The 15,664-nt window shown below is 39.4% G+C and overlaps 2 protein-coding genes across 2 annotated transcripts in view; both read left to right on the forward strand.

The window, feature by feature from the left end:
• LOC139737465 (proteasome maturation protein-like) overlaps nucleotides 1-15,664 on the forward strand; it is a 71,129-nt gene that overhangs the window by 16,028 nt on the left and 39,437 nt on the right. The window lies entirely within an intron of this gene.
• On the forward strand, nucleotides 2,897-10,618 carry LOC139737423 (uncharacterized). Its single transcript, XM_071648098.1, has 5 exons — nucleotides 2,897-2,971; nucleotides 4,083-4,247; nucleotides 6,804-6,890; nucleotides 7,197-9,313; nucleotides 10,369-10,618. The coding sequence occupies exons 1-5, from the start codon at nucleotides 2,897-2,899 to the stop codon at nucleotides 10,571-10,573; spliced, it is 2,649 nt and encodes an 882-aa protein (XP_071504199.1). The 3' UTR covers nucleotides 10,574-10,618.

The raw sequence follows: 15,664 nt of genomic DNA on the forward strand, positions 1-15,664 counted from the left end.
TGTAAGAAAGATAAATGCAATGTGGGAGGCTCTTTGAAGAGAGGAAAGTGGCAAATTGCACATATATTGTCAAGTACATTGTACCAAAATCCAGATGTGCTCAACAGAGTGAGGCAAAAAGAGGGAACAAAAATGGAGGGAGATAACCTGAGAAAAAGGGTAATTAATAGAAAGATGTGTGAATATTTCTGAGCTATGATTCATCTTCATTTTGGGTGTGATTTTGGGGTGTTTTTTTTTTCCAGTTTGTGGATAGCAGCATTCAGTGACTCCTTCTGTATATGTATCCTTCCGTTTTGTAATTTGATAGCGATTTACTAATTTACAGGCTCAAAACAACAGCCTAATTTATGATTCCAGGAAATGACTTGGTCAAAACAATCGTCTCCTCAAACTCTCAAAGACTTCATTCCCTGAGTTTTGCTCAAATTCCACTGAAAAGTGTTCCAGTGAAAATGGTTCACACACATTGTCTTATCTTAGCATGAAGATGTCTCCATTTTTTTTTTCAGGATCTTAGTATAATTGTAATCAATAGATTAAATTGATTTTTCAGTCCTGAAAGTACCATTTTTTTTTTTTGCCGTATTTAGTTGTGTCAATAGAACACTAATTCTGTGTTTAATATCAGTCGAAACAAAACAGAAAGCTATTATGTATTCTGCTCTAAGATAAGCTTTAGGTATTACTGTATACGCAGCATATTTTGCAAAGTTTTTATTTTTGCAAATTTAGTGGATTGGGAACTATTCATGAATTTAACAACACTGATTAACTCTGATCTTGACACGAATGAGACGTGTATGCTATCATTTCTCTGTCCATTACTGTACATACTCTCCAACTGTAAATTCGACCACTTGCAAAATTATTGGAAAATCCCAATTTGCAAAAATAGTAGACATGACGAGAACACCTCGTCTAAATTGAACTCACCGTTTTGAATGTTTACACAAGAGAAGCTGCTATCTTAATCCTATTAGGATTTGACTGCCATACCCAGCATTACCAAGGGTTAGCTCTCTCATGACAGAGACCCCCCCCCCCCTCCTTTGTTTTTATCTCAGTCTGGCAAGTGTAAAATGACTGCATGCATGGGTGCACGCACACATCAGTGTGCTTTGCCGCTCATTGCTGTTGCTATGTTGTCATGAGTATTCTCTCTGCCATTTCTACAATCATGCCGGGAAGGTTGGAAGAGACTTCCCCACCTCCCAGAATATGATATCTTCATACAATCCAGGTTTTAGACCTTGCAATCCCCTAAAACAATGTTGAATCAATCCCTAGACTAGAGTGGTAAAGAACTGTGAAGTACTATTGCAGAAGAAAACAAAAATCCTGCACAAATAAAGATTGCACTTTCTTGAATACGTAATAAAAAAACTCGTGCAGCTTGTGTTTGGTAGAAAATTAACACAGTATTACGATGCCCACGTCACAATCATGCAACAAGAAGTAATTTGGTTATCAGCAATGCATTTCCACTGCTGCAAATGTATAAGTGTCTTTGATGTAGACTACACATCTACAAGCTGGTGCTGAAATAATCCTCAAACCCGAGTTGGAGGAGGAGTTGCACGTCTAAAATCTTTCCCAACTCGGGTTTGGGGATTATTTCGACACCGTTTTCTAGAGAAGGGTAGTCTGAATTCCAGACCCTTTGCCAATTAGATCAATTTTGCCACTCGTGTATTACATGGATTCAAAGGAGTACTTTCTTCTGTCATAGGTCAATGTTTGTACAAGGGATTAACTGTGCAGATAAGAAGCTTGGCTGGTGAGACAAAACGGTGTCGAAAACCCGAGCAAAGCATTGTTTTACTCGGGTTGCCTTAGATGGACTGTATTCCTAATGACTTGCTAAATATATGGCTTATATAGTATCCTACCCTCACAAAGTAGATAGCTTCCTGAAATGTTATTGTGCTGTTGTGAAAGTTACATCCATAAGGAGTTGTTATTGAATTGTGACCAAGACCAGGCCCATAGCATATTTTTACACCTGTAAAGACAGCCTGCGGACTTGCTAATGAACAGCGGAAAAAGATGCATGAGTGAAGGTAGACGGTGGTCTGGCGATGCTTGGTGTTGCCGCTGACCCATGTTACCTAGTAAAAAAGGATGTCATCAATTTAGTGACCCCCCAATTTCCGAAGCCCGTCTTCCTTGGGAGGTAGAGGGCAGCACCCATTTCTTGTTTTTGCCGTGTCTCCATGGACACGCCTCGCCATGAAATCTTCTCCGTAACAAACTGTTGGAACATAATTGTATAACTGATAAGGCTTACTTATTTCCAGTTTGAAGCCAGATGCCCATTAGTGCCACTTGAGACTTTTTTGTTTTATTCTCTACTTCTAAACTGACAATACATGCCCTGTCCATATGGAATTCTAATTAAGATGCTGAACAACCATCTTTTGATTTTGAATCTTTCAGGTCCCACAATTCCAAGCATTCCAGTGAAATATCACTTCTTATCCTTATTGTCTTTCATATATTTCCACTTTTTCCAAAGCCTACCACACAAAAGTTACTGAGGCTGACCAACCATGAATGCAGATTTTTTTTTTTTTTTTTTTTAAAATAGAAAATCAGCCTTTGATGTTGTGAAGGGCTGCAAGATGGTTCAGTTCATAGCATACCGGTATTCTGCCTTCAATTAAATAGGTTTGGTTTGGATTTGGGTTTGAATATATAAACCGAGTCTTACTGGGTGATGTTGTGTGTTACCAATCCATCCCCTCTAGTAGAGGCGAAACACTCTGTCCCTGGAATAAGACATCAAATGGAGGTTCCGTGCATGAGAGAGTCACAACCCATGCATGTAAAAAAATGTGCTTTATTCATTCATCACAAATAACATGGTGCATAACCCGATGGAGTGGTCGGCCCCATGTCCAGACAACTAGACCCCATTGAAAACCAGTTAGTGGAGCTGAATGTGGCCCATCCAGCCATCTTGACAGATGTAAATTAAGAACATACAAAAACAAACAAGTAAACAAACGTGTAATCATATGTGGCTGAGATGTCTTTTAAACATGATGGTTTACTTCAGAAAAACCCAGTATGATGCCCCAGACAACACAAAAATATTCGAATTTTCACAACATGCCAAGACTGTGGAATTCAGTCAGGAGATGATATTCGAACAAATTTATTATATTAGTTTATTTTCATAGCCAAATTACCACACTGCAGTTTTGTGAGTTTTAATGCCTGTGACTTTATGAGGTAACCAAAGAGACAGGTCACACTTGTATCTTGTTCAACAGTTGCTTCACTGGCATCATCACTAGAGTCTTCAATGCCATATATATGGGACTTGTCAAGTTTTAAAAGTTCATACAGAGTTGATTTCCAAAGAAAGAGTTTGAGATCTAGCATTCACGAGGAAATGTCATGGATTGAAGATTGTAGACGACTGTCGGAGGTGAACTAAGGGGCCGTTCACAATTATCAACATTTTCACGAGCGTACAAACCGTACGCTGGGGGGGAGGGGGTCAGCACCCGGCGTACGCTTTTCAAATTATAAAAAATGTCGATCCATACTCTCGCGCCCATCCCGTCTGATCACGGGCCCGGCCTCTCGTCTCGCTGGAAACTTTCCACGCTGACCGAATAGTTCGCGCACTCCATCAAAATCCCACAATTTCTCGCGGCATCGTTTCACTTTATGACCGAGAGATAGCTATCTTAGGCCCCCGCACACTACACGACTTTCGGTTAATACACGAATCACCGACTTTGGATCCGAAATGAAACAGCGAGTGAAGAATGCATAGTTACGCACCTTCTTCATGTTCAAGGTTGGTGAGTTGTGCCACCGAAAGTCGCGTAGTCGATATACGCGCGCATGCGATCTTTGGTATCTAGGTATATTATATTATTATGTAGAAAAATGTGCGCGTACGTACGTACGTGGAAACAATGTCAAAGATGGCGAACAATAGGGACAATAGACCTACTGACCCGGAAAATCTAACAGAATTCCTCCTTAAGCGAGGGTGCATTGTTCACAAAAATCCCGTTAACAAATATATGAACTTCATAAATGCTTTTGTGTTTGTGAATGAGCACCGGAAACGAGCAGATGCCGTGTTGGAAGGTCAAAAGTTGTGGCGCACTGCGTCTACGCAATGTGTTCTCTTCACTGAAGTTCTGGACAAAGCCCTGCTGAAGATGGAGCGTGTTAAAAATCAGAAGGGGACGATCAAATCGTTCTTCCAAGTCGTTCCAAAGGTAACTAATTTCAGTAAAATTTGAGATTCGTGTATAAATTGTTTTCTATTGGTATGTAGGCAGATTTTCTATCATATATTTTGATGGCAATTTGTATTTCAATGTTTACATGCCGAAGAATTACCCCGATTATGAAGCAGGCCTGAAGCAGGCTGTAGAGTGTGGGACTGGGAGTGCAACACGGACCGGTGGCCCAGCCGCCCGGCGCTACTGGCCGGCGGGCTCAGCCGGCGGTGCGGCTGGCTCAGCCCCGCTCAATTATTACTCTGCGCACAATTTTTAATGACTTTTGCCGCACTTTACGACCATTTTGAGGAAGTAAGAGATTTCATTTGAATTCATATTCCACCATCATAAATTGCATTAATGTAGAAAATATTCAGATACAAATTAAAATCAAACTATTTCTAGGAAAATTTGCCTACATATCTAGAATAGTCTAAGTAATAGATCAACCAGTAATGTCTACCGTTTACAGGGGAGAACTCGGGGCCCCCTGGCCTTGGTAAACTCGAAATTCAGTTCTCCTTCCTATTTCAAGAATAATCAACAGCTAATACCAAAATCCAGGAATAGTTTATGGGTTTTTGAAGCTGTTGATTGTTCTTGCAATAGCAAGAAAAACTTAATTTTATTGAGCTGAATGTTGTGGGGCCCAGTTCTCTCCCGTGTACATACGGTATAGATCTAGATCTAGATTTGTTTGAACAAGATTTGAAAGTTGGAAAAGGTGCCGCCGTGCACCACGGTGGCGTGTAGTGTGCACATATTGTCATCCTAGAAATTTTATGATTAGTCGCTGGGAGCTACCAGATCTCTTTTTCAAGAGAAGTAGAGATCTATTGTAATAAAAAATATCCCCACTTTCAGCCCCCATGATTATTGAACAAACAGGCATTATCGTGAAAATGTGACCAGGGACTACATACGGCACTGGCAGGCAATTCTTTCTGTGGCACAGATGAATACACAAAAATCTGAATAGAATGAGTCCTGTGCACGGCCAGTGCGCAATTCATAATGATGATATGTATATTTGTAGACAACCCCACCCTGGCAGCGAATCTCGCACAGCTCAATATTAAAATTGAGGGCAGCGATTTTTATGCTCGTCGATGCATTGGGGGTTCGAAACCAGCATTGTTGAATGTTTTTGCTCTGTGAGCAATGATTACATGTATGCTTTATTCCAACAAAAAATTAATGTGTTTTTAAGACATCAAATTTGAAGTACAAATGAAGTTGAAAGAGTCGTAGGAATTGTTGGCACAAACTCCTTGTAGTCCCTGGAGACCAGTAACACGATATAGCCAATAACTGCACATTTGATTTCGGGTATTTTTTTTTTCTTTTTGCTTTTCCTGCTTTATTTCAGGAAAGGAAGGGAACGTTATTCATGCATCCGTCTGCCACTCTGTCTGTCTGTCTGTCTGTCTGTCTGTCTCACAGAAACTTGAACCCACAGAGTACAAGACCACATCTCATTTGGAAATGAATATCAAATTGGCAACAAATATTTTCTAATTTCATTACAATTCAGTGAAACTTGATTTGTGTAGACAATATAAAAATATGAACACTTGGCAATCCTTTCCAATATATAAAGTTGCGAATTTGCACCTATAATAGTGATTTTGAATCTTTAAATGTTGCCAATTTTAAGGATTAGCAGCTTATGTTGCCTTTAAAAAATTCCTGCGAGCCATTCTAACATATGACTGTGACAAATGAGGGCTCATATTTTACAGAATATTTTTCTTTCTTTTGGTACATAATTCTGAATAATTTTTTAACATCTTGGTGTGGTCAAGTACTCAATATGTTTTTTTATAAAAAGGGGAATTAAACTCGGACATCTATCTGCATTCAATATATATATGCAGAAAAATTAGAGAAAGAAAATGGTGATTTTTTTTTTTATACATCAAAATCGGATATCTTTTCAAGTTATCAATTTTCAATGTTTTGCTATAAGAATTTGCGTTATGGCCACCTATGAGGATCCTTGATTTTGGCAACTCTCCTAATATCAGTGTATTAGAGTTTGGACAACTCTCCACACAGATTACCACTATTTTTCATTTTTATGAAAGGACAGAATAAGCAAGAATAAGAATAACAAGCAAGGGGGAAATGTATACTCTTGATTAAAAAAATTGTGAAAATATGTGTACAAAACGAATGGAGAGTTGTCCATATCACAGAAATTGGCTCAGTGGCCAACTCAAGGATCCCCTAGGTGGCCATTACGCAGATTTGGTAAAACTTTGAAAATTGATAACTATTGAATGGATTATCTGATATTGCTCAAACTTTCACCATTTTCTTTCTCTGATTTTTCTGCATATAATAAAAATGCACATAGGTGGGTTTAATTCCGCTTTAACCTTGGTCATAACTTTTGAATGTGAGCAGATATGGCTTTCATATTGTATATGACCAGCAGCAAGACCTTGCACATTATACCAAAACTTTTTTTTTTACTTTTGACCCTTGACCTTGATGTTTGACCCACTTTCAAAAACTAACATTGAACATGATTTGTCTTTATTTCAGGCAGCAACTGTGGATCAAGATTTGCATGACAATGGCCAGCCAGAAAAAGAGCCAGTTCTTGTGACAGTTCAGGTGCCAGAGGAAACGGTTGGTTCTTCTCAGATGAATACAAGCACAGTTCAAAATCACATTTTGGATGGACAAATAACTGCTGTATCATTCCTCTGTCAAAAATTGAAAATCTCTTCAACGGAACTACTCACTGAGGACGTGAAATCTCATCCAGAATTTATGAGAGCTCTGACGTCAGTGTCGGCTTCAGCTATAGATTATTTCCCTCTAGTTGCTTCGTGGCAGAAACAGCAAATTTTTGTGAAGAAAGGTTCTGTTGTTTCACAAAGGCAGCAGAAGGCAGAGTCCAGTATCAGTGAACTGTCGCACCATTTGACACAGCTTGCGCAACTAAAAGTAGTAAGCGGGAATCTTGGTCTCCAGCTTAAGTCCTGTCAGCAGAAACTGACGAAAATGCTGGAAATGCTTCCTGTTCTGTTCAATGCAAAGACTGCCCTAGAAACAGCAATTGACAGTCTGCAGGCTAGTGTTCGAGCACAGAATGCCAGGAGGTTCAATCGGCTGACGGGCAACTCTGAATATAAACTGCTTGCCGGGAATTCTCTAGGCCTTAGTTGGGAGAAAGCTGTAGAGAAAATTACCGAAATGGAATCCAATGGGGACAAAAGTCTCTTCGATCCACTGAATGCTATGCAGTTGTACTCATTCCCTAGCCTAAAGGACATGTGCCATCGCTCTGACATGCTGGGGATACCAGGCCATGTTTTAGCTGAACATTTCAAGTTGACAGACGACAATCTCAAGAATGCTGTTGATGAACTCTTGGATATGTTTCCATTGCTGTGTGTTGCCAGAGGGGGACATTACGTTCTTCTAGACTATGTTGAGTTGGTATTCAGACCCAATCTTGTGTATGAGGTCCTAACCCTGGATTCTGTTGATAAGACCGAGGACTTGCCAAGCACGCAGCAGTCAGATAATGGTTCAGAAGATGGCATTTTTTTCTATCAGAAATCAGGACAAACACCACTGCAAGAAAAGTACCCACAGCTGCTTGATGTGATGATGAACTTTGTACAGCTACATGGTTTTGGTGCACACATACGCAGGCGAACTGGGACTGCAACCTCCTGTGGAGTCACCCTCGATGATGTCCGCAAACACCTTCTGGAAAATGTGGAGGGGTTGGATACTATATCGCGGACGAAAGTGTACTACTTGATGAAGCCTGCAAGAGTCAACTCAAGGGAAGCTGCCAGACACAAGGACGCACTTGATATACGTGTTGGGACGAAGTCATGTGATGTCAGCAAAGACAATCCAAATGCACATGAATATTTTGCCACTGTCTCGAACGTGCGACAGATGTGTGCAATGTATCCAGATGAATGTGTAGCATTTTCATGTGACAGCAAGGCCAAGATCCATATTGGAGGACAAGCTGTGTCCAGATACCACCAGCTGAGAACATTTTTTCCTGGCGATGATACCCCACACTATGCTGACCATGATTTTCCAGTCCCTGGCTATCTAATCGAACCTGATGGCTACCTGCAACTTCAGATGAAAGAGGCTGAAGCCCCAAGCACTAAGGACAAATGTGGCAGAGATGTGGTGGAAGTCCCTTCCACTGGTCCCCTCTGGGTTTTCAATCGGACTGTGAAAAACACTTCCACAACTATCGAAGACCATATGAATGATCTGAAAGTGATAATGAAGGACAATCCCAGTCTAGACAAGCCCATCTTGGTACTTGTAACTGACGGCGGCCCAGATTGGACACCTAAAACGAATCTGAATGAATTCTTCCTTGGTAAGCTTTGGAAGGAGGGAAAGTATGACATGTTGATCAGTACGTGCATGCCAGCTGGTCTCTCTCGCTACAATCCAATTGAGCACCTCTGGTCTCCATTGTCGAAGTTTCTGGCAGGTGTGTCTCTCCCGGCATGCCTGCCAGGTGAGACGGTTCCACCTGCTCTTCAGAGTATTTCACCTGACGAGAAGTTGGAAAAGGAGACAATTGTGTTCGAAAATGCTCTGAACCGTCTGAACATGTACTGGGATGGGAGAGTCCACGATGGATTCAGGATCACTTCTAAAGCTGTGTTACCCAACGCAGGTGATGAAAATGGGACATACACTGTTGTTCGGAACATGTTCCACTCCAGTCTACGTGGAATCCGGGAGTCTTCAGATTTGTCTGAGGCCCATGATGAGTGGAAGTACATCTCTGCGCATATGGACAGGAGAAGTGGCTTTGTGTGCTTCCGCAAGGGCAGTTGTGGAGAAAGCACATGTAAGTGCATGGAAGATGGAGTCCGGGCTTCAAAAGTGTGGAAGATGCCAAGTGGTGACAAATGGCTGTTCCCTCCAATAACCCCTGACCCTGAACACCCAGGCCATTACAAGACACTCCGCCAGCTGGAAAGATCGTTGGCCTTCAGTAGTCCAGATCAGCACTTGAAGAACTTTGAAGCTCGCAGCTGCACTCACTGCAGGTATGATTATTGTGCTGCATATAATTTCTAATAAATTTTTTTCTTTACTTACTACTGTTTAATGTCATATGCAGTGTGAATAAAAGACACTGTATATGATATCAGTGATCTATAGTTCATTTTTGAATAGGTTTCTCAGCACACCACTAGTTTTATTTTCTCTGCACTGGTGTGTTTTCACAGAACACAGAAGTCTATACAATCTTGAAATATGGACTAAAGTTCCTAGTTAGTTGCTCATTCAAGTTCATTTCAAGTTCATTTCAAGTTAATTTTTCCACAAATCAAAATATAAACACAATATGAAATATTAAACACAATTATACAAGTATTCATTATCTTTCATATTCTCCATTTATTTGTTGCTCATTTTCATTTCAAGTACATTTTCCACAAATTGAAATTACACAATACAGAATAATATAATTATACATGTATTCAATATCTTTCATATTCTCAATTTATTTGTTGCTCATTTATTCATTTCGAGTTCATTTTTCCACAAGTTAAAATTACACAATTCAAAACAATATAATTATACTGTACATGTATTCAATATCTTTCATATTCTCCATTTTTTGTTGTTGCTCATTCATTTCCTTTTTATATTTGGAATAAAAATTGAATTGCTACTGATACAATACATGCATAGACCATTGGACAACAGGGGCGAAAGAGTTTTAAAAAATCAAAGCAATAATAAACTCTATGTGTTTAATATAGCCCAGCCATCACAGAAGAGATTTGCCCTGAAATACATGAACATAGTACAGAACTGTGTGGTTGCTCTACATTTTAAAATAAACCCAGTGGGCTACCACATTTTGGAAATCAGTAACCTACACTGTGACTGAAGAATATGTTGTTGCAGATATATATAATTTTATAATAGTGACTTTTTCATCCTAGCTGTGGCTATTCAAATTATTACACTTCTATCTCCCAGCAGTGTATTAATTGCCCCATGGGCACATTATTTCTGCATATTTCTGCCCTCCTGATCTTGTGCTCTAAATACAGAAACTAATGTGGCCTTCTCTTTCCTTTACTTTCAGATACATTTTCACCAGCAAAGCCGATGAAGAGAAGCACACCAAATTGATCCACGGTGGAGTACGTGCTTTGAGGGATGCCAATCAGGACAAGGCCAGCCACAGATGCCCAGTGTGTGACCAGAAGTATCCCACTCGGTATCGACTGCTGAAGCACCAGGATGAGGAGGGACACAAACTGAAGAAAGGCAGACCAAGCAAGAACTAAGGAGGGAAACAAACTGGAAAAAAAAACAGACCAAGCAAGAACTGAACACAGTGAAAATAAAGCTACGGTCACAAATGGCCCTGCGAACGCCATACGAATGATTTTTGTCCCATTGTGGCTGTACAAATTAGTCCTTCGTACGGCGTTCGCAAGGACCTTTGTGACCGTAGCTATAAAATGTGGGGGAAAAAATCAACATTTTCTTCGTACACTTTTGGGGGGGAGGGGGGGGGGGGTCTTGAAAAGTGTATGGTTTGTACACTTGTGAAAATGTTGATAATTGTGAATGACCCCTAAGGCAGACTTGCCGAGGACATTCCACCCCATGGTCTGCCAGTACCATTCACTGTGCGTAGTGGTACCAGAAAAAAGTTAGTGACCTAACAAAACTGTAAAATGAGGGGAGGGGAGGAAAACAAAAGAGAGTGTAAGGAGTAAACTGCTTGAAATAGCCACCTCTAATGTGCCAGCTGCTCTCATAAAATAACCAACTGCCAGAGTTTGACAGATATGTTAACACTTTGGGGACTTTGTTTCCATCATTACGCTCAATATTGGCCGTATAAACAGATAGAAATCTGTTCGAAGTTTCTCGAAAATGCACTCTAAAAAATTTTCAAGCTTCTGCCATAAGTTTTTCTTTTGCCCAGACAGAAGCATACATTATGCACCCTACATGAGATGAAATGTGCAGGAATAGATGAATACATGTTATGTTGTGGTTTTGAATTTTGTGCATATCATTAAAGAGCTCTGTTGCTTGTTTAACATAGCAAAGATTGCATGGAATTATCCCGAGTTTGGCACATTTTGGAACATCATGATAACTAATTTAATTGTTATTCCATTCATAGTACTGACCTTTCAATGGTTGGTCTCATGCCACCAAGGTGTTAACTTGTTATTCTATGTGCACAGTGAAGGCCCTTCAGAATAACAAACACCAATGATGAATACAACCAAGCAAAAGAAACTCACTCTACGGACTTGATTTTCAACCAATTTTTAACAAGCAATTAATCAGTTTATTTCGTTGAAACTTACTGGTAGTCATTAGAAATTATTGAAGACAAATTTTGTTTACCGTATCTATGTGACATGTAGATCACACACATGAAATGCTGTACTTGAAAATGTACCCGGTATCTATTTTTCAGAATGTTTTCTATCGTCAATATATCATTGTGGTCTCTAGAAACATATTTGTAAAGAAGAATATTACTGAGAACATAGTCATCTTATACTAATGGGCTTCTAGGACTATGGTGTCTGACTTATATGATATCCAAAATTCTCTCTTTGTAGTATTTGTCTTGTCAGCAATAGTACTTTGATGATACCGGTACCTCAAATGATTGCTCATTGGATTTTATTCACCTTTCACTTCTCAAGTGCATCAAATAAGCGAATGAAGGACTTTCTTGTTCTTTCTATAACTAGATATTTTTGATGTTGTTGTTTTTTAGAATGAGAGGTACATTTATTTTTTTAAAAAAGCAAAGTTCTCGGAAGGGCTCAAAATTCATCTACCACCATTTGAATTTGAATTTGAAATTACATTGTCACAGCATTACTAAAACCAAGGTATTTTTGCGGCATGAAATTGTCACTTGCATACAATGCATATAAGGCAGAAAAGAACATTCACGTGCATTTTAATTTTGCATATTTTGGTTTACGAAATTTGCGAAATTAAAATGCATGCGAACATTCTTCAGTTTACAGTATTTCACACATTTCTTATGCATATCTGAATGTGTCCATTTCAGAGCAAAAATAGGCAGTTTCTGCAGGCATATATATATATGGAAACTAAGTTTTACCTTTATTCTTATTGCTTGATAGTTTCTTTGCCACGTCTGTCTGTTTATGTGCTCATTTGGGGGTAAGACAATTTGAAGTAGCAACTGGCCAACTCAGCTTTCAACCGGACTCGGTATTCAGGCTAGAACTGCACAAGTTAAATCTTGACTACATTGTAAAATTTTCCAGGTCACATTTCATTGGGGACCCGAGATTGTGGTTAATGAACTTTGTCAGTGTTGTGGTCTAGATAGTGCAAGTTGACCTCCGTGTGTGGCTGAGTAACAAACAAATATGGATCAGCTTCTCAAAAGAAAGTTTAAGAAGTTGTTATTTGCTCTTCACTGATGTATTTTCCAGAATTTCATTTAATAGCTAACAAGTGTTTAAAGGAGTTCCTCTTTTATTTTGTTTGTTTGTTAGCAATGTTTTTCTTATTGAAGGGCCTATAAGAAGGCATTATATAGTTTGTATATAACTTTTTGTGTGTGTGTTTTCTTGTTCAAATGCAATTATACCCAAGTCTCAAATCATTGTTTATCTTACTGATCGTTATTTTAAAGTTATTCAGCCTGGAAGAATATATTTTTTCACTTTTAAAGTGGAAAAACAGTGGATTTTTTAAAAACATAATCACTGAAAAGTTGTGAGGCGATGACAATCAGCTCACTCGTTTGCATATTTTCACAACAACTGTTTTTGAGAACTGTTTTGCAAAAATTAGCCAAAACTTCGTATTTAATCACTTCTGTAATTTTTATCTGATTTTTTTTTTTCACTGCTGTGCTCATAAAATTTCTCTCTTTCTTCCCAGACTAACTTTTAATTGTGCTGGATTTCTTCTGCAACAAAAGTGTGTTTTGTGTCAGGATAGGAATACAAATTTTCCTTTTTCTTAATTATCAACACATGTGAATATAACATTTTTGCAAAAGTCAGGAAAAGACTATCCTTGCTTTTCATACGTATCGAGAGTGCTTAATTTGAATGCTGGATTACAAACCGGATTGCAATTACGATTTGAATCATTGTTTGTTCACTTGACCCAGGAAGGCTTCACAATTTCTGCGATTTCGAATTTCAGAGCTAGGAGGGGCGGTTTGGCTTCTTTTCAAGTTCCCATCTCTTGAGCTGTTAGTAGCACGCACTTTGACTGCAGCGCAAACGTTTGAGGAACGCGGTCTTTTTGCGGAGGAGGTTGAAAGGTCACCGTAAGCTCTGCTCCCAAAAACACAATCGGAGGTCAATTACTACGTTCACACCGTCGCGATTGGAAAACACTTCCGGACCCTCAATTTAAACATGATCAAATCACTGTCCACGATTTCATTTTGCATTTACACGGTAAGGATGCTTAATTTGAAACACAATCTTAGTGATGCCTCATAACAGTCCCATTTTAAATTCAGCACTCTCGGTACCTGCGAAAGCTAGATATGATTTTGCTCCTGGATGAGAAAAAGAAAAGTCACGCACACCACATTTTTCCACAAATCCATGTATTTACAGTAGAAGTCTTCAGAGTGGAGCTTTTTGTAGATCTGTTTACTTACTATTCTGGTCTTGTAAATCCCAGAAGAAAGAGCTGTGTGCTCTTGGGATACACTGCACAATCAATCATTCATGGAAAGCTTTGACAGGTTTTTTTTCTTTGTCGTTGTTGTCGCTGAAACATTTTATCACAGAAGCTACTTTTGATTTAATGGTGGTTTATGTGCAAGTAATAGCTGAATGGCTATTAGGAGTATTCAGCATGTGTCTCTTCATGGTTCATCATGTGAAAGTTCAAGACCTCTTAAAGGGAGTGTAGGCACAGCACTGACAACTTGGTGCAGTGATTTCAGAGCCGCAGCGCGATTGCTGTTAACAGCAGCTTCCCCTCGTCTAATTTGTTTTCCTTCTCCGAATGCCCGTGACCTTTCGGTCAAGTACCTTTCAGGGTGAGGAGCTCCTGTTTACTTGGAACAGACTCACAGTTTCTCTTTTTTAAAACATGTCAGTGTGTGTGTGTGTGTGTGTGTTTGTGTGTGTTAGCACGTATGTGTATATGTGTGTATCTTTGTTTGTCTGTTTGTTTGTATGTTGACCAATTTGTTTGAAGTATTGCAGTATGTGTTATTCCCTTCCTGATGTTGGGGGGAAAAAGTTTTGAAGGTTAAAGACACGCCTTAAACATAATCCTGGATTTTGTTACCCTTGCTGGTTGGTTGCTCGGTGGTTTATATGTTATTTTTGTTTTTAAGGATGAATGCATGCATACAGAGAGACGCTTCCATCATGTCTATTGGATTATTATGATACTTTAAGAAAAAAGCTTGCAACTCGTCTAGAGCTTATTAGAAGAGTCTACACCAAACCCTGTGTTATGTGCGATACCTGAAACCTGCAACCTCTTCTCTTCCCTACATCTCATCTCTCATTCTTTCCACCTCCACCCACTTTCCTAAATCCAGTATGTCATCACAAAAGTCAATCTCATTTGCACCTCTTTTCTATCAATTGATCCCCTTGTCTCTTTTCAGAGAGCTGGCTTATACCAGGTCTAGACAATTTGTGTGATAATAATGCAAATTTACTTCAGAATATAGGGAGGAGGAGTAGAAGAAATAGCTAGGAGTTTACAATATCTGTCAGCAGTATAATTTAGTGTAGTGGAAAAAAAAATGCATGGTGAAGCTAGTATAAAATTTTGTGTATCGTGTTTTAATTAAACAGCGTGTTGCAATGAGTCAACTAGTATTATGTAATGTCTGTTCCTCTTTATTTGTAGGGGGTGGGAAGAGTCACATTTGAATAGGCAGAAAGGGGAGAGATTTTTAATTGGCCAGCTAATGTAATGGTAATGTGGCTTTTCCTCGACTGCAGACAGGAGCGGGCATTGTAATAGAATTTCCAGCTGTTATTGTTGCCAATTTGGGTGGGATGAGGGCTTTAAATGAATTTGTACCTTGCTGATAGGGTGAGTAGTGAAGCGAGTCGCGTTTATCAGTCAGAGAACACAGTCGGGATGTGAGTTTGACTCCTCGCTGACCCGTAGAATCACGCTCCTATACCCTGTTTTTGCTGCTGACCCAAATTAAGCCCCTTGAACCACCTGGAAAGCCTTTGCAAAACACAAGACGCTAATCCGTAATGCTTAGTGCTTTTACCTCACTTTAGGGAATCCACCTGAACCATTTTTGTTTGGTGGCCCAATTTAGATCCATCTTTTACTCCCGTTTGATTCCATTGCACAGTAGTTTTACTTGCCCACTGTGCATGTTTAAATGAGAAACTATTCTATGGCAA

The sequence above is a fragment of the Diadema antillarum genome, unplaced genomic scaffold (genome assembly GCF_040938485.1).
Source record: "Diadema antillarum isolate AM-2024a unplaced genomic scaffold, OU_Dant_1.0 seq00000693_RagTag, whole genome shotgun sequence".
Classification (NCBI taxonomy): Eukaryota; Metazoa; Echinodermata; class Echinoidea; order Diadematoida; family Diadematidae; genus Diadema; species Diadema antillarum.

Excerpts from the sequence above, each read along its gene's own strand:
- LOC139737423 (XM_071648098.1), top strand. The coding sequence starts at position 2,897 with ATGTCCAGACAACTAGACCCCATTGAAAACCAGTTAGTGGAGCTGAAT. Across the intron at positions 2,972-4,082 it reads ATCCAGCCATCTTGACAGAT|CACCGGAAACGAGCAGATGC; the intron begins GTAAATTAAGAA and ends TTTGTGAATGAG. Across the intron at positions 9,314-10,368 it reads CGCAGCTGCACTCACTGCAG|ATACATTTTCACCAGCAAAG; the intron begins GTATGATTATTG and ends CTTTACTTTCAG.